Here is a 22,596-nt window from a genome sequence, read left to right on the forward strand (position 1 = left end):
TTTATAGGTGTTTGTGCTTCTGAGTTGAGTGTTGGGAAGACAGTTAAACCGTAAAATCATTTAAATAACTGATAAGCGATTTCACTATCTCATTTTCCCTTATGCAAGAACTTAATTTTAACAGTGGGTGTTACATTTTTCTCCTAGCACTTCTGGTGTCCTTTGTTCTTTTTATTACGACACATTTTTGTAAAGTCTTTCATTTTGATCTCAGTTTTGAAACTTTATACTCTTAGATTCACACTGGAAGTGGCTTATTATAATCACGTTAGGTTCCAGTCTTGCAAAGATTTGCATACATGCTTAATGTCAAGCATGTGAATAGCCCTGGTAAGTTCAGTAAGATGACTCGTGCACAAAGCGGTGTACAGACATCTCTGAAGAGCGGGGACCATGTGTTACAACATCAAAACAAGTTATCCATCATTTAGTTTTATAACAGAGCTGTGGAGCTAATGTGTTATTTGAAAAAACATTCTGAACTTATCTCACATCCCAGAGGCACAACTTAATTCAATTTCTTTGCTCTCCTGGTTTTTAAAGGGTGCAAGTTCAAAACCAGCAATGTTGCTTCAAATGAAAGCAGCAGTCTGGACAGCTCAAACAGGGCTGGGCACCTTCAATCATTTTATAATTTTCTTCATTTTTATTCAAGTGAATCAACCATAATTTTCTCCCCTTTTAAAGTGTAATTTGGAATTGAGAACTGACCTTCTTGTTGTTGATTCATTAAGCCTCAGAAATGCGTAATGTTTGTTCTGTGGCCATTTTTTTCAGAATTGTTGAAATTAATGCCATTGCTAAACAGGACCTGTGTGTGTTAAAGGTTAAAAGCCTGGTATCTCAAAGCGATTAGCCTCAGCTGCCATTTATTTCAGCTGGATTTGCAAGTGCTCAGCTGCAATTTCTAAGACTCTAGCATGTTCAGTCTCACTAACTTCAGAGGGGTGACACAAGCACCCAGCACGATTGCCTCAGTGTGTTCTTTTTTTAATCTTAACATGCAAATCATAGTTTTAAAACTTTTTTTTTTTTCAGGTGAAGTGTTCTGGAGACGGATCTAAAATTATAGTTGATGGTGGCAGTATTTTTATTTTTCCAACCAAACTTGGCTAAAAGGAGTTGACTCGCTTTCATTTAACAGAAAATCAATGAGGGTTGAAGAGATATACTAACCTTTCAGTATCATTTAATAGAGCGCAATCCAACAAAAAAGGAGTTATCAATCAGCCGAAGTGCTGACTGAATCAGTTCTGAAGCAGCACTGGCTGAATGTCACGTTACAAGCTGTATAAACCCGTGTGGCTCAGAAAACAGCCTTGTAGAGAGAAATTGGGGAAAACATCCCATAAACCACATTCACCTGGCAACTCTTGACATTTTCACAGTGTACAGTTGAACTCGATGATCTTAAAATGTCTTTTCCAACCTAAATGATTCTGTGATTACTGCAATTAGTGCGGCGAGTGTTCATCCATTTGGGGAAAAAAATGAGTTACTACTGGCTACTTCGGTCTTCATTAAATCTTTCTCTTTGATGTCTTGTTTCTCTTAGTTGGGAAAAGAAGAGCCATAATCACGTTACCAGCCAACACTCCACTGACCCACGATACGGGAACCGCAGAGGATTAGGAATGCTTTCCCTGGTTGCTCAGGCAAGAGCGAGACATGGAAATATGAAAAGGTATTACCACCCTTTGTACAGTATCTCACTGGAGTTCTTAGATGTGTTTATCATTTTCTATGTTTCTCTTTTCTCCCATTATCACATACTTAAAGCCTGAGAATTGCGTAGTCTGCTACCTAGAATGTGAAAAGGTTATATATGAAAACAGATGCTCTTTCTTTTTCCTGTAGGATGAGTGTACAGTTTTCTAAGAGGCTGTAGATACCTTCAAGGCTCTGCACAGAAAGGTTTCTAGGTGATGTCAAAACACAGTAAGTATTGTGTCGCTGAAAAAAATCCTGATCGTTTTGTGGTGTCTCTTAAGAAAAAAAAAATAAAAAATAAAGCCCCACATATTGCTTCATCTGCTTTTTCTTTCCCACTTACATCTGGAAGTACCTAATAAATATGTCCCACAAAGTTGTAACTTCACAGACCTAATTAGCTGTCAAAAACAACTTACACAGAAAGATTGTTTACGACAAAGGCTTCACTTTCCAAATAAAATAAACAGCTTAGATGATAAACTCCGAAAGAAATGTAGGATTAACAAGTAAATAGTACTTCAAGGTAAACATCTGTATGTTATGTGAAAGGCACAAAAATTCTACCCGTATAGATTTTTATCATCCGTAATATAAACAGCAAACTTATTCCTGGCTGGCGTAATTCACAGAATTTTGGATGTTCACTTAATGGCTGGGTGATTTTTATCACTCAATTTTGTGTTTTTAAAGTATGTAAACCACACAAGGGGGAAAAAACAAAAGTAACAAAAGGAATGTAGATCAAATATGTGCCAGCGTGGGTCAGCCACCAGGCACACCTGCGCCTCAGTGCAGGATAATTTCTTCTTTGACTGACAGTGTCTCTCAGGGTCACACACCCCCTCTGCTTTCTGGTGCTGATTTTGAAGTATTTTAAACCTCAGCCTGAGTCACCGGCTCTGCTGAGCAGGTGCTTTTCAAGCTCCTTTCATGAAACGTGACTGATTTTTTTTTTTTCTCCTTCAAGTAGCTCGTTGCTGAAGCGTGTCCTCAGATGCCATACGAGCACCAGGATGGTTGGTCTTTACAGACAGACGCTGCCTCTCCACTACCAACCTGCTACATTTCCTGCCATTTAGTTTGAGTTCCTGGCTGGTGCATACCACAAAAACCAAATACAGGTGTAACTGCAGGGCTCCTGGCCTCGCAGAGCACCAGCTCCATGCCTTTGTCAGGACATGGGGAATGGCAGCAGAGGTAGCGTTTGCCTCTCGGGCACTGTGTTGTCACTGGGTGAATGAATGAAACCAGAGCGTGGAGCCCTCACACCAGCTGTCGAGGTTGCTCTCGTGATTTCAGAGTGTTTGGTGTGAGCTCTCACAAGAGAAAACCTATGGAACTTCCCTGAAACACAAAACACTTTCTGGAAGTATATTCAGAGGAACAACTGATACCAAGGAGGCTTTCCATGTTATCCATGAAACAAAGGGGATTAACACTTGCTCCAACAGCAAAATGAGTATGTACCCAACACTTGTTCTTACACCCATGAAGTCCCCAGCGCCTCTTCCGTGCTCGTCCTCTGGTCAGACAAACAATTCCCAAAGGGCATCTCAGGTTATTCTTTAGAACTACAGAGGCCTTTTCAACCACCAGCAGACTGCTCGGTAACATTATCCTGACGAGGAAGTTTCTCCCCCAACCATCATCAGAGAGCCGGCAAACTCTAATCCTCCCCAGCTCTGCCTGTCCCGTTTTGCAGAGGGGCCAGATGATTAAATCACACCCTAAATTCCCATTTAAAGTGGTTTATGAGTTCTGTCCGCACAGGTTCTTCACCTTAACAGTTGACTTTCTCAAGGAAAGCTCTATACTCCAAAAGTCTCCATAAATGTACTTTTTTTTTTTTTTTTCTCTGTGGTTTTTTTTTTTTTGTTTCTTTTTTTGGTTTTCTTTCCCTACAAGACTGAGCTTATAAAACTTATCTCTGCATCTTTACATCCACAGTTACACGTAGTCAGGACGCCACCCTGCCTCACCCACGCTCCTGAGCCATCTCCCATGGTGTTTGCAGGCACTCACCTGGATGACGACCCTCCGCCGCTGACCACCAAGCCTCATCTCACCAGGGCACAGGCAGCTCTAAACGCCCACAGCTCTCCACGATGCTTTCGGCAGCGACAGCGGGCTCCTCTCTCACCTCTGTTAAAGATCACACAGCGGACAAGGCAGCCAAGCCAGATGCCAGGGTCAAGAGGACAGTATTTTAACTGCTGCTTGACTGATGCAGCTGGAACTTCTCCCTTCCACTGCTCAAGGAAAATGCAGGTTGTCTTACGCTTAGGAAGAGGAAAGGATGGTCCCTTACCCTCATCAAACTGGGGTTCTTCAAGGCAGGGGCAGCAGGATACCACTGCATGTCCTCCAGCCCACCTTTTCATAACAAAAACATTGAATTTCAAGGGAATTGAGGGACTGTCACAACGGTTCTGTGCTTGCTGTTGCTACCTAAGTGCGGAGTGACCCAGAGAGACAGGAGCCAAGAGAAACCAGATCTCATCAGTGTGGAGCAGCTGTGCAGCTACAGCGGAATAACATCAACACCGTCATATCAAAAAGCTACAGTCGCTGGAGGGTCATCCCAAGTACTAGATGGCAGGAGCTGCAGCAGAGAGAGCCAAGAAACGCAACGTCTCCTTGTCCAGATCCCGGTGGAGGTGAGAGCTTGGAAAATTCTGGTAATGTTGCAGTTTTCCCTTGTTGGAGGTCTGTGCGGCAAAACTGGGTATCGCTTCAGGCAAAGAAGAAAATTAGAGATACTGAAAACGTACATCCCGGCTAAACCCAACCAAAAATGACTCAGCAGCTACAGAAGCGGGGGAGAGCTGAGAAACGCTGCATGCCTTACTGGTTCACGTGCCTGCTCAACAAATACTTTTCTATAGCCCTGGGGACTGCGTGCTCTGAGCTCTCGCACAGAGAAGACGCTTGTCTCTTGCCACACATCCCTTGGGATGGACTTAGGAACGACCGGCTGAACCGGACTGGCCATAATAGGGAAGAAGATGCCAACTAAGAAGGTATTTCTGCTGCAGTCCAAAGGTGTTATCACAACCAACAGTCATCCCTGCCTAGCACTGAACTATCTAGCGACTAGATCGCTAAGCCATGGAGCTGAAGACATTCAGCACAGGCTGAGCAGCTTTCTGAAGATCCTGAGCAAATATTCAGACTAACTTGTGCTGAGCTCCTTGCTCCTTTAGACTGTGCTGTTAATACCAAGCTCAGTAGCTTAAAGCTAGTGCAGATAGGCTTGCGCAAGCCACAGTCACACCTCTGGATTGCAGGGTGGGTCTGCCCGTTGCCATCACCGTCCAGGGAAGGATTTGGGATGCGATTGCAGGGTGTATTTCTAGTTTTTGCTGTCAACAGCAGGCAGAATACACTGGCAAGAGATCTTACAGGCTGGGCAGCACCAGAGTCACTGCGTACAGTGCATCTGCAAGCGAGCAGCTCTAGGGATAGTGCCTGCAATCGTAGGGAAAAATTGTAGGTCCAAGCCACAAATACAGATTTGCACACACACTGATTTTGCATCTGATAACCCTGTGTTACTGCTGGTGAGCCTTACGCTTGATAGCTTCGCAGCACACCTCTGCAGCAGGGACCGGCTGCGTAAGTCTGAGCTCCTGTGCAGACTGTCAGACCACAGAAGGGACCGAACCAGAGCAAGTCGTAGCCCCGTTACTGTTCAGGCTTTTCTCTGCACTAATGTTAACATGCAGGGCCATGTAAACTGGCCAGAGGTTTATCAGAGTCAGTTCAAGAAAATTAACAATTCCCATCCATCAGCCAAGCTGCAGGTAGATGCCCAATTACAGAATCGCTCTTTACAGATAGCTGTGCGCTTGTATCCTGCTCAGCAGAAAATTATGCCTTTTTTTTTTTTTTTATAAGCACCTCTATAAATTTTGAGTTAGCAATTAGCATTTCCAGGACTGTGATTATTAACCAGAGCAGTGTTTAAGGGAATATGTGACAGGTTGGGGGACGTCCTAATACCTACTTAAAGATTTTTTCTGTGGGAGTGAAGCGTACTCATTTATATATCGAGCAGGAATAAGTAGAGGCCTGTCAGAGGAAAAAAAAATAAATTCTGTAGCACTGCAGAGGGGGGATAAACAGCCCCCAAAGGCCCCATTGTACTTAGTTAATTGCCAAAGTTTCCGGTTTAGCACGTGGATGAGGAGAACTTACAAGCATAGAGGAGGAAGGGAAAAATTCTTCAAAAAATACTATCTGGTCTCCTTGTCTCAGGTGTCAAAGGATCCCGACACCACCTCAGGTACCAGTGGTCAGGCCCCAGCAGTTACGCTGCTTTAGCATAAGCCACACAAGCGCATACGGGCTGTATTTCATCGCGACTAACGAGAGGTATCGTCTACAAGATCATCAAGATGTATTAGAGGGCTGCCGTGGAGAGCCAGGCATTCACACTACAAAGCTATCAAACTTCAAAACTACCTTGGAGTTCCCTTACTCCCCAAAATCCTGCTCTTCCACATCTGCTATCCCGGCATATCCCACCCTGGGGATGAGTTACACTCGGTTTCTGAAGCACGAGCGTTTAGATGCTCGTATGAGACCCAGACTCACCGAGGCAAGAACCCGCAGCCACAGTTATAACACCGCAGTCACTTTCAGATCCCATTTGCTTATTTTGTGCTTGTAATTATTTTTCATCTCGCCTCTGTTCTAATGGTAATAACATTTACAGCAAACACCTATGTGCTTGAGTGGCAGCTTGGGACATACTGATGTGCACACATCAAAAAATGCCAGGCTTCAGATGGTATCAATATACCTCCAGTACATCAAATGACTTTAAAGATCAAAACATACTTTTAAATTTTAATGACTTCACATATTGTAGAACCAAAAGATGGAACAAACTTTCCCTGGAGGGAGGACCCAGATGACTGGCTGTTTGGTCTGTGTTCATAAAACAACCTCCCTCTGTTTATGTATCATGCTCCTCTCACCTCGATGCTATCCGAACACCTTTCCAAAGCAATTACATCCAGGCAAGTTGTCTGGATTTTCTCACATCATCTTATGTTTTTTCTTGTCCACACCCAGGAGCAAAAAAAGAGATTATTGTGTTGGTTTTCCTCTCATATAAAGCTCTATATCTACTAAAGAAACTGTGTCAGAGCAGGGCTGGCTGCAGCTGGCTGGGGACGCGTGCTCTCTTGTATCCACCCCGTCACACTGGGGGACTCGGAGCATCTCAGAGAAGACAATTTCTGGTAGCTATCAAGACTGACTTGCTAAATAACTAAACAAATTAAAATTTGCAGAGACAAATAAGAAATGCAAAAACTCAGTGGAAGCGCAGTAAAGGAAATCTGTGAAGTTCTTATTCAGAAGGACATCTTCTAGCCTGTAGCAGTTTTTGTCAGATAGTCTATTTAGTAAGATTATCTTAGATGCAATTTATAACGATGCTGACTGAAGGAGTGAATCCAATACCAATAAACTAAGATATTTGAACTTATTTTGAGTTCACAGAGTTGAATTATCACGTTCCTCTTTCTGCCAATGCTAGATTGTTTATACAACATACCTTTCTGCTTTTTTCCCCCCTCAATATGTGATTTTTTAAGATTTTTTTAGTTACTTTGAGAGCTGAGCCTTAGGACTGACAATGACTATTTCCCAAATGATCAGTTTAAGTGTTTCTTCATCTTGAAGGACGAGCAGCCATTAAAGAGAACTGGAGCAGAGGTCCCTGGTTTGACCGATCTTGCAGGGCAGGAGGAACGCCAGCGGAAGGGGTCACATCGCTGGGCTGTGCAAGAAAACACCAGCCCTGCTGAGAGATAAAGGCAGCCTGGAGCAGGCAGGGTGACTCCAGGGAGAGGGTGCCCAGCCAGAGAGAAGCCCAGGAAAGAGAAATCTGTCAGGAAAGCCAGGCTGAGTAGGAAGGGTGGGCAGCAGGAGTGTTGGATTGTAACCCAGCTCCTTGGGATACCCGCTCTGTAAGTGTTGGATGTGGCCTTGAATTCCCAGGATGTGTTTGCAGCTAGCAGGGAGGAGGAGACAGCAGTGATCAAAACCCAGGGAATGAAATAAGCAGAGAAAAAAAAAAAAAACCCAACAAAAACACAAACAAAAAAAGAGGAGGCAGCAGGTGTCCAGAGGGGGAAGGACCACAGCAGGGAGGTGTGTGGATAGCAAGAGTCTGGAGCTGCTCTGAACACAGACTGATCCCATGATCAACTGGATTCCCATGGTGTCCTGGAGCCGTCGTCATCCCAGCCACCTCACCGTGCAGGATGTTGTTTTGACTGCTCAGGGAAAGGGGACGCACTCATAGGTTGGATAAAGTCTTGTTATGCTGAACTTCACTATTTCTGATCGTTTTGCTTGGGATTCAATTCCCAGACAATTTTACCTTTTTCTTTGCCTTATCTGTAATTAATGTACTAAAACTCTGTGCTTGGAAAGACTAATGAGAAAGGGAGCATGAAATCCCTGCTCTCTCAAGTGGACAAATATGGAAAAAAAAGGAACACCAGGTAAAATTCTCCCACTTCAAGTTTCAATGAGGATATATTTATCTTTTGTGTTGAAAACTGTTTGGGGTGCTTCCCCCTTTAGTAGAACAAAGTCCAACGCCCACAGCACGGTGGCAGCAGGCAGAGAAGTCCCACAGGCCAAACAATGGCCACCAGCAAGGCAGCGCGCCGTAAATCCAATCCATCATCCAGGAGAAACGAATCCCAGCCATAGCCGCACTGCCTGCTATAATGACATCCCACTTCGCTTCTTTGAGTCCTTTCGCGCAATGGGACTGAAGGACAAGATCTCCTTGTAAATATGCTCTTGAAAAACAGAACAGAATAACCATGAATGCGTGATCTTAGGGGACATAAATGAAAGCTCAAATTTTGTATGTGCAGAGAGGAGGTATTCAGTGGGGAGGGTATGGCAAGTACAAGGTGGAAGAGATAGACAAAGCAGAGAGGTGAGAAAAGTCTGCCTGAAGGGCTGGGGGGATTCTTTGCTGCCTGCATTAAAGCAAGAGCAAGGCAGGGGAGATGTGCCCCAGCAGGCAACCGCAGCCTCCCTCAGCACATGCACAGGAAAGAGAGAGGAGCAGGGAAGTCCTGTGCTGACAAGGAGCTTCAAAGAAGATAAATTTCTTACTTCTCCACTCATTTATCGAAAGCTTTTCGTGTTCCAGAGAATCATCGTAGGACTGTTGCGCTTCCGTTTCCTCTTCGACGTCTCGGAACTGGTCAAAATAGGGGTGAGCCAGCGCCTCCGTCGCTGTAAGACGCTTTTCCACGTCAAGCTGCAACATCTTGTCAAGCAGGTCCACGGCTGCAGAAGAGAGGAACAGGGGTAAGCAAGGCATGCCGGGGAGCAGGCACCCTGTGCACGAACCCTGCAGGTGATGGGACCAGTGTTTCCAGTGCTACATCTCCAGACCTGAAAACAAAAGAGACTCCTCAACCTAGCCAGCCAAGGTAGCTCCTGTCAGCGGGGATGCAACGCCTGCCCAGCAGCAGCCTCAGGGAGCTCTTGCCAACAGAGCTGGAGGTGTAAATTGTGCAGAAAGAACAAATTAGTCTTGAATAAACCTTGCTGCACAGATGGGGCTGCGAGAACATAAAGAGCAAACCAATAACATCAAGATATTTTTCAGTTTTAATCATTTGCTTTCACTGTGACCCCTGCAACTCAAAGTAATCTTAACATGAGTAATCTATACAGAAATCTATACATCCCTGGTAAACAGGAAGGCAGGAAATTCAGCTCCTGACTAGTCTGCCAGCCCCGTTCCCCCTTGGTTTTAATGTCTTAATGCTTTCTTTTAGAAGAGTTTTGCTTGCTCTCACCACTAATCTACTTGGGAAAAGAGCTCCTTGCAAGAGATCAATTTTTACCCTGAAAACTGCACATCTCAGCTGCCTGTTTCATATCAATAGATCCAGGTGTTCAACAAATCATTAGGATCTAAGGTTTACTGTGGAAAAAAAAAAATTACCAGAGAGGACCGTGGGGCTCTCTCAGCACTTTACCAAGACCTATGATGCCTCACATGTGGCGCTGGGAGATAACAATGAACAAAGAAGAGGTGGTTTGTCTATCTAAATGCTACTGATCGTAATATCACCTGCTGGGCTACAAGCAACAGCCTCTGGAAGCCAGTATCAGCCAAAATTCATGCTAACTCTCATACCAAGTGGAGTCAATATGTGCAACTGTCCTAATCCCACAATTTGCATCCCAGAACCTAGACATCCTGTTATATCCAGCGCCCACCATCCTCTGGCTCACTGACACAACAGTCAGAAGTTTCTCTCTTCCTTCAAATATTGTGTGTTATGGGCTGTGCCATTTTAGAATAAAAAGCAAGAAAAAAGAAAGAAGTAAATGGCCAAGAACAGCAGAACGTTGCCATGGTAATGCAAATAAATAATTGTTTTGCTTTTAGTTCACACATATTTGTCCTGGGGAGGGGCAGGGGCACAAGCTGCAAGGGAGAAAGTAGCAAGAAATTAAGAGAAAGAGGAAAAATAAGAATTGAGCTGTCACAGTCAGCCTGACTCCTTTCCAGCTGTGAAAACTCACGAGAAACAGTGGGACATTGACTTACCCTGAGGATTGGCTTTGGGGAAAAGCCCAGACAAATCCTTCTTGGGGATTTTAGGAAGGGATTTGATATAGTTCTTTGCCTGAAAGAGAAAGGAAAGCACATTCACTGCACATGAATGAGAGGGCTGTGAATGCAGCTCTTGGGTCTCACAGCTCAGACAAGCAAAGGCAAAAGAAGAGAACAGCGAATCATCCCAGATGTCACGTTTCAGTGGCCAGTATGCAAGGAACTATTTTCATCCACTGAAATACAGAAATATTGCTGCTTTAAGGGCCAAACTGGCCAACGGAGGAGGCTGGTAGTTTGCTGGGGTATCAGACACCTCACCCAGGAGTCCCTGCAATCCACACCAGTTCCCAACGCAACACCAAATCCATCAGATGTGCCACTAGCAAAGAGAAGCATCTTCCTTGCCAAGGGGAAAAGACTGCCGTGGCTGCAAAAGCAGCGCCTCCCCCATCTCAAAGACATGGTTAACATGACCAGGTTAACCTCTCCCTGCCAGCGGGACCTGAAGTTGCAGTGAACTTTCTTACCGCTTTGTCCTCCAGCTTCTCCACGAAGTCTTCTCCAGGATGCCCCATCACTTTCAGGATCTGAGTCAGCTGGTCCAGGTCTGGCAGGCTGCGTTAAGGATCACACATCTAGGAGCGAGCCCTGGACCTACCCCCCGCGCCGGGGTGGCTGGAGAGCCCGAGGACCCGGGGGAGCTACAAGTAGGTTACGATACAAACCTAACAGAGCCACACAAGCAGAGGCTCATTAGACTGGCAAGAATTGCTCCAAGGGTCATTTTCATCAATGGATAATTCTGCTGGCACAACTCTGCCAGGGCATATGCCCGCAGGCTGTGGGGATACACAAGGGTTTGGGGACAGAGCTATGGCCACGGAAGGTTAGACTGCTGACGTAGAGCACCTGTGGCCAGCACAGAGGGGTATTTCTAAGGGGAGCTTAGCCCCCCTCCCATCTTCTCCCCATTTTCCTCACCAAAAAGACTGGTCCCTGCGATTACCTCCTGGAAAACCACACTGACACCTATTTTTCTCCATAGCCTCATTCATAAAAGCCCTTTCACACACACCAAGAATTATTACTCCCTCCCCAGGGAAAAGGTTCAGCTTGAAAGGATACAGTCTTTTCCTTTAAACAGCGTTTTCCCAGTCAGCATTTCTGCCATGATACAGCCAATAGACCAGATATCCACTGTCCAGAGAAAAAAAGGAGGAAATAAAATAAATTTTAAAAGACAGTAAAAAGGCAGCAATGATTGCTGGGGCTGTTGCTTGCTTTGTTGCCTGCAGCAGGCACTGATTTAAGTTTCACTCCCGTTTTCCACCCTCTCCTGTTCTTTCTGCACTGCTAAAAATCCACACGTTCATCATTTCCCACAGGCACTAGCTCGGGGAGCCCTGTGACAGCCCTGGGACTCGCTCTGCTCCAGGGAACACTGATGACAAAGATGAAAAGTGATGACAAAGATGAAAAGCATCTGGAGGATTACGTACGATTTGACCCAGGCGTGACAGCGGGATCCCCACATGCTCGTCACCGGACAGTCACACCACCGAAGCAAGGCAGCTCACCTGTCTGGTTGTAGTGCATCCAGTTGAGAATGACTTCAGGGGCTCTGTACCAGCGCGTAACCACGTAGCCGGTCATTTCAGCATCAGCGTGTCTGGCCAAGCCGAAATCCAAGATCTGCAGTTGACCAAAGGGAGAGGGAGAAGGAAGGGCAGGAAAGAAAAGAAAAATCCTACAGGCAAGTGAGAATCTACTAAGAGGAAACGAAGCGGATCCGATCAGATAATGACAAAGCTCCAACTACACCACAGCCACCCACGGGACAGTTCAACGAACTAACAGGTTTGTCTTAATTCCAACCGTGAATTGCAAGCTGACTGCAAAACCAGTTGTCGTGCGAAGACCCTGCCGAAAGGCTCAGTGCTGCATGCTACCCGGAAGGTCACTTCCTTTCTTGAAGCTTAAGTTTCAACTCCAGCAGCTTTATTTAATGGTGTTGGTCTATAACTTGGCAGCAAAGGCATGCTCCCAGGCCACCACGACTCACCCTTCCCTATAAAAACACCTTGCAGCTGACAGGGCACGGCCTCTCCCTCGGTACGGGAGATGAACATAGCTTGGCCCAACCTTTACAGGCAACAGAGCCATGCCCTGTAATATACATTACAGAAAAGCACTGTACAGAAATGTATATAATGTCATATACATTACTAGAGCACTGCAGCAGGGAGCTGCTAGCAAAACCTTCAGAGCCATACTGAAAATAACGTCTGGAATCACAACCGCCACATCAATGAGAACCAAAGGGCAGCTGTGATTCAGTCCAGTTATCCTTCAGGGATCGTTCACCGAACGCAAGTATTGCTCAGCAGCACTGAATTGATTTAGGAAGTCGTTACGAAGTGCCGTGCCACAGGAATTACGGCGACAGGATGTTCATTCCAAGGCTTAGACCCTGAGTCAGCAAGTTACATCAGCAGGTGAGGATTTCTCAGCGCCTGCAATCGCCGAGTAATGAAACACCTCGAATCAAGTCTTGGAAGGCAAGAGGAAACATGAGGGTGCCAAATTCCTGCTGGCAGAGCAGTTCCTCTACAATCTGATATCCTACGTGCTACAAAGTGGTGCTTTTCCACCTACCTTTAGCTGACAGTCCTCATTGACAGCCAGGTTACCTGGCTTCAGGTCCTACAAAAGACAAGAGCAGAATAATAAGGAAGTTTTGAGTTGCAACACATCAACAGGAGCCTCAGCCAAACCTCTGCTCGCCTTTGATGGGGCCCCATAACATCCCAAGTCCAGTGTCAATACCCCAATGACACCACGCCTGCTAGACTGTACAGCTTTAGGTTATTATTTCTTTTTCCGCAACTGTCTTAATTCAAAAAGCATCATAAAATGCTTCTTAGCTCATCAGAAAATACAGCATTTCCTCAAAATGCTGCATAAATGAGCAAATCCAAACACATCCAGTGTGTAGGAGGGAGAAGAGAGAAGACGCCAGGGAGACTTTAGAGCAGACAAGACTACTAGAGAAACAGTTATTAACTTTACGACCAAGCTGTGTTTCTTCTAAACTGACAAAAATCAGAGTAAAGGTGCACATGAACTTACCCTGTGGACGATGCCAGCGGAATGAATATACTGCAATAAAAAGAGGAGCCACAATGTGATCACCAGCAGACAAGACTTTCTGTTCTCCAGTAGAGAAACAAGAGCTACAAACAAGAACTTGCTGAGAACACAACTGCAGCCTGCTGCAGGTCCCCAGCCCCAGGGCACCGGTTGGAAAAGAAATCTCTACATGGAATTTCTGACAGAATTTGCAAGGATATTGCCAGTCTAAAGAAGAGGCATAGAGCAGAGGAGGAGGTATGGAGCAATCGTTCCTTAGAGCAAGCGCATGAATAGTTTCAAACTCTCAAAAGCATCAGGATTACAGGTAGAAACGTGGCCAGTCAATGACACAAAATCTTTGTCATTTTGGGTGTTAAACATGTGAAAAATCTCTCATCATTAAAACACAAAATGGTAAGAACCGACTACAAGCCTGTTATCACACCAGTCAAACCTTCTGTGTGTTCTTCCTCCTTTATTTAAACTCAAGATAACAGTGATCTGGGAAAAGGTGTTATTAAGGGCAGCTCATTAATGCCTGTAAGTCACTGACTCCAGCTGAAGAATGCCACAGAGGGCAGCATTAAGACATCTCGACATCCCAGGGCTTGCAGGGATTGCTGTCTACTCTCCCAAAGCCAGTTACAGCGTCTTTCCTTGTTCTTTTGTTCTATTTTGTTCTATTGAATAGAACATCATTTCTTCCACCTTCTCCTGAGAGCCTCCCTTAGAAACTCAGCAGAAGCTCCTGTTGCTACCAGCCTCTTACTTTCTACGCAGTTTTGCTGCTAAGGGTTTTGGCAAGTCGAAGAGTGACGTGTCTGCTGCCGTGGAAAAAACACCGCAAGGTCTATGGCTGCCGATTGCTTCCATACCCGACTGACTGATGCCAACAAGCAGTCATTTTATTGATGTGTACTGGAAGAAGGATTTGTTCTCAGGGGATGCCATAAACCACCAAATCTTCCTGCACAGCCTCAGAAGGGGGTTTAGTTATGGTCAACCCAGAGGTGATGTGTAGAGGAGACACGGGGAGTCACTAAACTCCTCCAGACCCACCTACCTTCAGCCCTTTCAGCATTTGGTAGACCAGGTACTGGATCTTTTCATCACTGAATTCATGTCCCATGATCTTTTGTAAATCTGTCCGCATGTATGGCATCACCAGGTAGCTAAAAGGCAGTAAGACAAGGCCCTGAGTCTAGAAGAAAAATACAGGGAAGCAGGCTAGCCTTGTTCTCACTTTGGGCTTGCTTTGGCCTTTTTTGGCTGTGTGCTGTAACGAAGATGAGTAGTTGTGACAGCGTTCCTGACTAACCAGCAGAGCCTGCAGTGATGCTGGGATTTCAACCTGCTCTGAAAGGTGCTCTTTCTCCTCCCCTTAAACTGGCTATCTGACATCAAGGAAGAATAATCTTCCAAACTTTAACAATCCTGAGCTAGTTTACTTTAGACCTCAAGTGATGGTCAGTTCCAGATGGCCTGACACCATCCGGGAGTGGAAACATCTTGCACAGCTTTAAAGAGTCTTGCAGAACTGCTGCGTTGGCTCCCAAATTTAATTTTTGTAACGTTCCCCGGCCCTAAGACGACAACATCTAGCTTCCTTCAGTCTTCAGCCTGCCTGCTGAGAGTGCTAATTAGTTGACGGTCTTCCAGCAGGAATCTGAGAACCTTCAAACACTTTTTCCTGCAGGCTGCTAAATACCCAGCCAGCAGCCAAAAACCCAACCCAGCCGCACGCTGCTCGTGCCCAGGGATGGGGAAGAGAAAACGACTTGTCCAACCTGATCATCAAACACTGAGGGAAATGCCAAAAACAAACAAAAAAGAGCAGCCGGAATCAACAGGAAAAGAAAGGCAGATTTAAAAATTCTCAGTTTTATGACCCTAGGGCCTGTCAAACGATATTTCTCCCATTCTGAGCGCAGCCTCTTAGCTCAGCAGACACACATTGGCACGGATCACGCTACATGTGATATGCCATGGAATATAACGACTCTTTGTTACATACATTGGTCCATATATACTGTGTTCTCCCAGCAGTGAGCACGGCACGGCGTGGGATCTGTTTATGTACCCTGGGTGTTTTAGCCATGGGAACTGACTTGTGCTTTTGACTCTCCTTGGTTTTGGGGATGTCTGGCTTTAGCCTGGCTCTTTTTCAACTCAGTCTGTTGGACTGCACCCCAGCCTGATCTGTTACCCTGCTGCGAAGTCACAGGTGTCTCTGGCCAACGGCTGAGTCTAGGTAGAGGGAATGCAAATTCCAAACTTACAAGTCCTGGAATCCCTGGTAGGAGGTGGCAGAGGTGAAGACATCAAGCAGCCCAATGACCTGGTGAGAAGAGAAGGGCACGTTTAAACCTGGAAAGCATTTGCCGTGCACATGGGACTCAGGTAGCAGCCCTCCCTTCGCACGCGCACACGGGTGAGCACCGAGAACTCCATCTGAGGAATCCGAGGACTCCTCGCTATGCTGCTTTTCCTCTTACTAATACACGGGAGTACCCATTACACATCGGTTTCAACCTGGTGCCAACTGGGTGCAGCAGACAGACAGCAGTTAAACCCCAGGACTGCCTGCACGTGCCAAATGTCAGGGCCTCTCAATTAAAACAAAGGTGATGCCACCAGAAAGGACTTGCTCCCAGGTGGCAGGAAAATCCCCCTTGTTTCAGCAGGAGAGGAAAGAAATGAGTACTTACGTTCTCGTGTTGCATGTGCTTCAACAGCATGAGCTCTCTGTACGCTCGCTTGGCAAAGATCTCTGACTGGAACGGGCGGCAGAGCTTCTTGATAGCCACCTTCTCCCCTGTCTTCTTGTCTACGGCTGAGCTGCGGCAGACAAAAATCAGTTCTGCTGTCAGCAGTATGTTTTAACAAAGTTTGCGATAGCCAAAGTCTTCTAGAAAAGAGCTAATTCCACAGCTCGCAGAGGAACAGCAAAGGGCCCTTGAGAAACCCAGCGGAGCCCTGCACATGCAGATGCCACCCTGTATGACCACTGCATGACCAATGTGTGACAGCGCAGACCACTGCCCGTGCTCTTTGGAGGACTAGGTGGGATACCAAACAACGTATCAGCGGCTCGTTGTTGTTCCCCTTAACCTGCAGAGGTGAGCTGGAGCTAACAGAGCCGTGAGAAGAGGGCAACGCAAATGGTTAAAAGTCAGGGTTAGTTCTAACTCTGCCCTCTCCTTCCCTAACGCAGAGGCAGAAGGGAATAAAGCATTTTCTGCTCTGCCAGCTGCCTGGAGGTTGCTGTCTTTTAAGTCTTCTGGAGTGACAACTAGATGCCACGCAATGAAAATCCAGGCTTCTGGAATTAATTCACCCACATTCCGGATCTTTGATGCTGCACGTATGCTTCCGCGTAAAAGCAGGTTTGGTTGAAAATGAGAGTCTTTCGTAAAGCTAATGAAAAGATGGTACAACAGCCGCTGCTGGAGACGTGACGTGTTATTCCCTCTGGTCACATTTGCTGTTTGTGGCTGGATAGGGTGATCCCGCGACACTTTCTCTGCTTCTAGGAGCTCTTTGATCAGATTGTGAAGGAGGCCCCAGGTTTCACCAGAGAAGAAGGGGGTCAGGGGGGTCCCCAGGCAAAGATCGCTGTAATTCGGGATGCTTGGTGGTGTTTTCCAGGGGGGATCTCAGTGCGCCCCATTACACATTGGTGCCTCAACCCCTCCTTGACCGAGTGGCAAACAGATGAAGAAAGGGTTCTCCTTTCCCAGAGCAGTTCCCACAGCTTTGTAAACCCTCATCTCATCTCCCGAGGAGATGGAAGTGCTATAAATCGGCACGTTCCATCCCACAGCTTTTAGCTGTGCAGGGTAACCGAGCCCACATGAATGCTGCCTTCCTTCTCCAAAGGGATGCACGATTCTCCCTGTCACAGTCCCCAGCCACCACTTCTTCCTTGAGGCTCCCAGGGGACCCGAGACAGGGAAAGGCAGGTACAACAATGCTGCAAAGCAATGTCACCATGACCTCCAGGGCCACCGCTCAGAGGCAAGACTTAATAAACAGGGAAACACCAGCTGTACTAACACGATCAAACGGTGCATTTTGCTGAGTTTAGGGCCAATTGCAACAGGGAAGGTGGGAATATCCCGCTCCGCGTGGCTTTCCCTTTGGCTCAGTGCTGAGGAGGGGCTATCAGTTCCTCGCTGCAAATCTGGGAAGTCTCTTGCCCAGCTTGTTTCGATTGCCAGCCACAAGCCATCAGTTGTGGTGTGTCCTTTGGCAGTCTGGGCTATCAACAGCTCTCACCAACCTCCCCCGTACCGCTGGGCAATCTCCCTGCCCGTGGCCACTAAGGTCCCTTCCAGTTGCTTTAAGTTGCGCATAATGAGAGCAAAAAACATCCTTTGGGAGCTTTGGTATGGCGGTGATTTCATTGATGCATTCAGCCAGGAAAACCAAATTAAGTGCAGGAACAGCTACACGAGGCAGCTTCAGCACTGAAGACGTCTTTAGGAGGACAGTGAAGAGTTGTCTCAGTTTCAGGTCTTCAGCAGGTGTTGGCAGAGCGGACAGCACAGCGTCAAGTTTTCCAAGGAGCCAGGGAAATAAGAGGAAGGTCTGTCGGACCAGATAGTCAAACAGCTTCTGCAGAATTCAAGGCAGATTCCCTAATCGGAGGGTGCATGTTCTTATCTGCCTGCCCAGCTGCTGGTCCCACCACCCATCTGCGCCCCCCCCCCCCTCCATCACAGGAGAGGTGGGGGATGAAGCTGCAGCCTGCCCAGCGCCACCAGCGCTACTTCCAGCCCTGCCGTGAGGCACAGCCGAGAGTCAGTTCAGCTGAAGCAACTGGGAGAGCCCACCGCATCCTGCCCGGCACAGGCTTCACGAGCTCTGAAGTTCGGAACCAGACCGGCAGGCAGAGCTGTGGCCCTGCTTTAGCTGGCAGGGATCCCCAGACCAGCGCTGGAGGGGGCAGAAGACACTTTTCCACAACGACATGCAGCTGGAAGCCAAATCGCTACAAGTTTTGACAGAATTAAGAAGGGAGGAAACACGTCTTTGCTGGTTTTCCCGAGTTAGTTTCTCAGCTGCTCAGGGTGGAAAAGCCAGCAGATAGGAAAGCTTCCCAGCAATTCCCAGCAGAGGACAGCAAATCCTAACTCCACATGCTTCCACCTCTGCTGTGCACAGGAGTCAGCACCAAGCCCTTCCTGCTGAGCACAGTCCAGGCCATACCACCAGCACCTCCCTGCATCCCTGGGCTGCTCTAACACGCATCCCTCTCTCCCCCAGACCAGCCAAGACTTTCCCAGGGACCTGTAAAAGATTTGTTGGTGTTTGGTTTTTGCTGGTGGGCAAGGAAGCTTTGGAAGGATTTATCTTTCCCTGGTTTTTTTTTGTTTGTTTTGTTTTGGTTTTTTTGGGGTTTTTTGTCCCGTCTTTATTTTCTTTTAGTCTTCCTGCCTGCCTTTATGATAAAACCCAGAAAAGACTGTACAAATATGGGGGAAAAAAAAAAAGTCAAGTTTAGACTTGCCTGATTTTGCAGGACTCATTTAAGCATCTCAGAAGCTTAAATGCACCTGGACAGCAGAGCAGGGAAAGGCAGCACCGGGTGCCTCTCGGTGAGCCCAGGGGACAAGGGCAGCACCCAAGCCGCAGGGTTTCAGATCTGTGCTGCAACAGCCAGCAGACAGACTTTGCCCAACACCTACACAAGGGGACACACCTTCTTCTTTTTATTTTCTTAGCTCTGTGTGTTATGAAACAAGGGCTCCCTTCAGATCCTATCAAAGTGCTGCTTCGTACTTCACCTTTCAAAAACTCACCCATCTCCTCCAGCTTGCCAACGTAAACCAAGCAAGGTCTGACTTCTACAGACACCTTCGCCCAGCTGATTTAATTATCGACAGCTTGTGCTGCTCTCTCATAGCTTGAGGATTATCATCAGCCGGGAAGGAAGTCCCAGCCTGTTACCGATCCTGGTTTACGATAATGTCTATTTTATGATTTCAAGGAAGCAGCACCCAGGTGGGAGTGGTATCATCCAGCTCCTTTCCCCAGGCAGCCCAGCGTGTGCTGCTTGGGACTAAGCACCAAGGACATGCTGCAGGACACGCTGCAGCCACCCCTGCCCCAGCACCCACCTCTGATACCACCTACAAATTGTTTGCAGGCACCCCGTTATTTTGCCCCCCCCCTGCTTCACTACCAGACAGAAACCTTAACGCAAGCTGCAGACCGAGGCAGCTCAAAAGCTGCCTGACCCCCAGCGCCGCGGTGGCAGCCCACGTTGTCCCACGGCACCCGGAAGCCCTGCCTAGCCGGTCCGCGAGCTGCTGCCCAGGGACGCCCACCGAGGTGAGCTGGGATGGGAGCTTTAACGGGAGCACCCCCCTCTCTGCCCACCCAGGGCGACCACAGGAGGAAACGTCTCAGCTTCTGCGAGTGACCTCTGCGCTGCCCGCGCCAGGAGGCAAACCGCCTTCATCACTCATGCAAATGTCCTTTCCTAATGGAGGGGTGCACCCAAGCACCTCCTCGTTTCCCCCCCAGGCATGATACTTTAAACACCCCCAGCTCGCCCCACGACCCCACTCACCACACCGATCCGTAGGCTCCAGACCCCACCGGGTGAAGGGAGGTGTATCTCCTGGGCAGCTCCCAGAGGGTTTTGTTCACCTCCTGTCTGTAAAAGCCTCTTCTCCTTGCGATGTTCATCGCCCGGTGGGTGCGGGACTGCCACCCCCCCAGAGTACTGGAGTACGGGAGGGCTTCTGGGGTGAGAGCAGGACAGTGAGGCCTCCTGTGCTGGTGAAAAAGGCTCTAGCGAGTTTCCTTCTCCGTTTTCAGCCGTTGCAAGAAGGGACATGTCTTTTGGCCCTCCTCCCTCCGCCTCCACATTGGCAGAGGCGAGGCATCAGGCTTCCCGACACGCCTCGATCTTGTGCAGGTGCCTCTGGACTCTGCCACTGGAGCCAGCCCCGCGGCAGGCACACCTCCACCAGCGTCACCCACAGCTCTGGCTCCCCTGCTTCCAGCGGGTCACCGGCTGAGAAATGTCCCCGTGGGGCTCGGAGGGGGTCTCGTGAAATCCCCGCTCTGAACAAGCGGATGAGTAAGGGCTTGTCGAGCTGGGGAATCTGGGGGACAAGCCACAGCGCCTCATCAGACAAGCGGGGACATTCTTCTTCCCAGCTGACGGAGGACAGCTCCAGGCTCGTGATGGAGGACACCAGGGGGTCACATCCACAGAAGAGCAAGGAAGCGGTGCATCTCCTGCGCCCGGATTCCCAGCGGAGCAGGGATGTGGCAGAAGTGGACTGAGGCTCTCCAGCTTCATCCAGGTGAGTGCAGCGAGGAGGTTCAGGAGCAGCCGTGAGCTGGGAACACCCCGAGAAGTGTTTGTGCCCCAGGCTTTGGTGGCTCTGGTCTCCTTTCCTGCAGCAGGTCTAACCCCTTCCCGGGTCTTCCTGGCCAGCACCGAGCCCAACTTCATTCCTGTGCCTGCTGGGACCAGTCCGGGCCAGCACACCCAGCCTGCGAGAAGGTCCGTTCCCAGTAAGCAGAGAACACCTTGACATTTTGCTCCCAGCTGAGGTGGCTCAGGTGAGGCTCCCGCACAGGAGAGCTGCATCCGACACGCTTCCCGAAGGAAGTGACTAAGCTGCGCCTTACCGAGCCAGCCCAGCTGCTTCCACCGTGCTCTACCCTGCCAGCCCCCCCCGCCCGCGGCCTCTGCTCCTTCCAGACGTGGCACCTGCAAGGCTGTCCCCGCTCCGGGCGCGTCTGTGCAGCAGGATCAGAGCCAAAATACCTGATAAATTGGAATTACGGAAAACACCATCAGGGTTTTAGGGAAGATTCATTTTACCAGCTCACAGGGTAAGTATTAACATTGGCCCCTACGTTCTTCAAACAAACAGCTCTGTTCTAGAAAACACAAACCAGGGGCAAGGCGCTACAGCAATTTTTTTAACCTCACTCATGCATGTATGTGTAAAAAAGCCCTGGCTATAGCGACAGCGCAGTCAGGAAATAAACCTTGGTTCTATAAATACACCTGTGAGCAAGACGTGTTACAGCAAAAACTCCGGGTACATAAGCAAACGTGTAACTCATTTGTTATTTTATGAACACAACTCTTGCTCAACTACGCGTGCACACTCCGGTAATCAGCGCACAATTAAGGAGTTCTGAATATCTAGGGCATGTCTCGGCTGTAGAAAGATGAATTAATTCAAGTCACCGATTCAAATCGAGTAGGAAACCTTGAGTCAAGGAATTTGATTTTGTACATGTAGTTTATTTTTCTTCCCAATTCAATTCTCACCGATTTTAATTTTTTGGGGGGTTTTTTGCTCATCAGGATATACCGTAACCAAGCACGTTCTGGAATTGTGTATCTCTGCTATTTTGGATTTTTTTTTTTTCTCCCATAAAACAATAAATGCAGGTCCCGTTTGTTTTCCCCTCTCCTCTCAGTTTGTGCCGAGGGGAGCAGAAGGTGAAGGTAAGCAGGAAGGCCGCTTCCATGTAGCTGACGACACCCTTGCACTTCTCTATGTACTTACTCAAAGCAGCTGCTGCACTGCTGCGTGACCAGGGAGTGTGCACGCAGTGGAGATCAGCTGCCTGACCTGGACCGACGCCAACCACCTTGGTTTGTCAAGGCCTGGGAAGTTCAGTTATCGAGGCTTTTTTAGGGTGAGGCACACAGCTTTGGTCAATCATTCTTCTGAGTGAATACAGAAGTCGGAAAATCTCCGCTACAGAGGGGGCACGACGCTCCTGCTCCCCCAAACACCCTTCCACCATCAACTAGATGGCAGCTGAAGAGGAAAAAAAGATCACTTAAATAGCAAACACACACAAACCAGTACTACTGGGGAAGGGTCCCAGGTCTGGGCAAGTAGCAGAACACTGGCCTGTCGCGCTGACTAAGTGCTTCCAGATAGTAAACAGAAAACAGGAGTATTTTTTTCTGTGACCAGTACTCACAGTCAGACTCTAAGCTAGTTCTGTAGCAAAGAATTCACTGGGAACAAATACGGACACAAACCCAGCGTCAGCAGATGGAGTCAGTCAACAAGCCACATGGCCTTGGTCATGACGTGGGGTCAACAAGCCCCCCACCCCAGCGGCCACATGGAGGGTCC

At 47.8% G+C, this 22,596-nt stretch overlaps 2 protein-coding genes across 16 annotated transcripts in view; both read right to left on the reverse strand.

Moving 5' to 3' along the window:
• Window positions 1-3,810, reverse strand: part of BRPF3 (bromodomain and PHD finger containing 3) — a 34,855-nt gene extending 31,045 nt beyond the window's left edge. The window contains exon 1 of the mRNA XM_037410515.1: window positions 3,736-3,810. The gene's annotated coding sequence lies outside the window, so the exon portion shown is untranslated. The remainder of the gene's footprint in view (window positions 1-3,735) is intronic.
• On the reverse strand, window positions 1,036-22,565 carry MAPK13 (mitogen-activated protein kinase 13). Of its 15 annotated transcripts, none has more exons than XR_005107883.1 (15): window positions 22,012-22,565; window positions 20,040-21,254; window positions 16,171-16,300; window positions 15,742-15,800; window positions 14,526-14,634; window positions 13,460-13,489; window positions 12,986-13,033; window positions 11,908-12,022; window positions 11,456-11,527; window positions 10,858-10,937; window positions 10,322-10,400; window positions 8,866-9,042; window positions 3,736-4,444; window positions 3,181-3,235; window positions 1,073-1,803 (listed from the first exon to the last, which is right to left on the reverse strand). XR_005107883.1 is itself a non-coding variant. In XM_037410537.1 (13 exons), exons 2-13 carry the CDS (start codon window positions 20,156-20,158, stop codon window positions 4,302-4,304), a joined length of 1,161 nt encoding a protein of 386 aa, XP_037266434.1. In that variant the 5' UTR covers window positions 20,159-20,977; window positions 22,012-22,565; the 3' UTR covers window positions 1,747-4,301. The 15 variants fall into 15 exon arrangements, 5 of the variants coding, with proteins under 5 accessions (XP_037266434.1, XP_037266433.1, XP_037266438.1 ...); XR_005107880.1 differs by having other exon boundaries at window positions 1,073-1,985; XR_005107882.1 differs by lacking the exon at window positions 3,181-3,235 and having other exon boundaries at window positions 1,036-1,803.
• Between the last annotated feature and the right edge of the window lie 31 nt (window positions 22,566-22,596).

The sequence above is a fragment of the Falco rusticolus genome, chromosome 17 (assembly GCF_015220075.1).
Source record: "Falco rusticolus isolate bFalRus1 chromosome 17, bFalRus1.pri, whole genome shotgun sequence".
Taxonomy (NCBI): domain Eukaryota; kingdom Metazoa; phylum Chordata; class Aves; order Falconiformes; family Falconidae; genus Falco; species Falco rusticolus.

What these genes read in the sequence shown, in the direction of transcription:
- MAPK13 (XM_037410537.1), bottom strand. Translation starts at nt 20,158, where the DNA reads ATGAACATCGCAAGGAGAAGAGGCTTTTACAGACAGGAGGTGAACAAA. An exon ending in CCGCTGGCATCGTCCACAGG is followed by an intron (nt 13,034 to 13,459) that starts GTAAGTTCATGT and finishes TGTCTTTTGTAG; the next exon opens with GACCTGAAGCCAGGTAACCT. An exon ending in GCTGTTTAAAGGAAAAGACT is followed by an intron (nt 10,938 to 11,455) that starts GTATCCTTTCAA and finishes GCAGCCTGCCAG; the next exon opens with ACCTGGACCAGCTGACTCAG.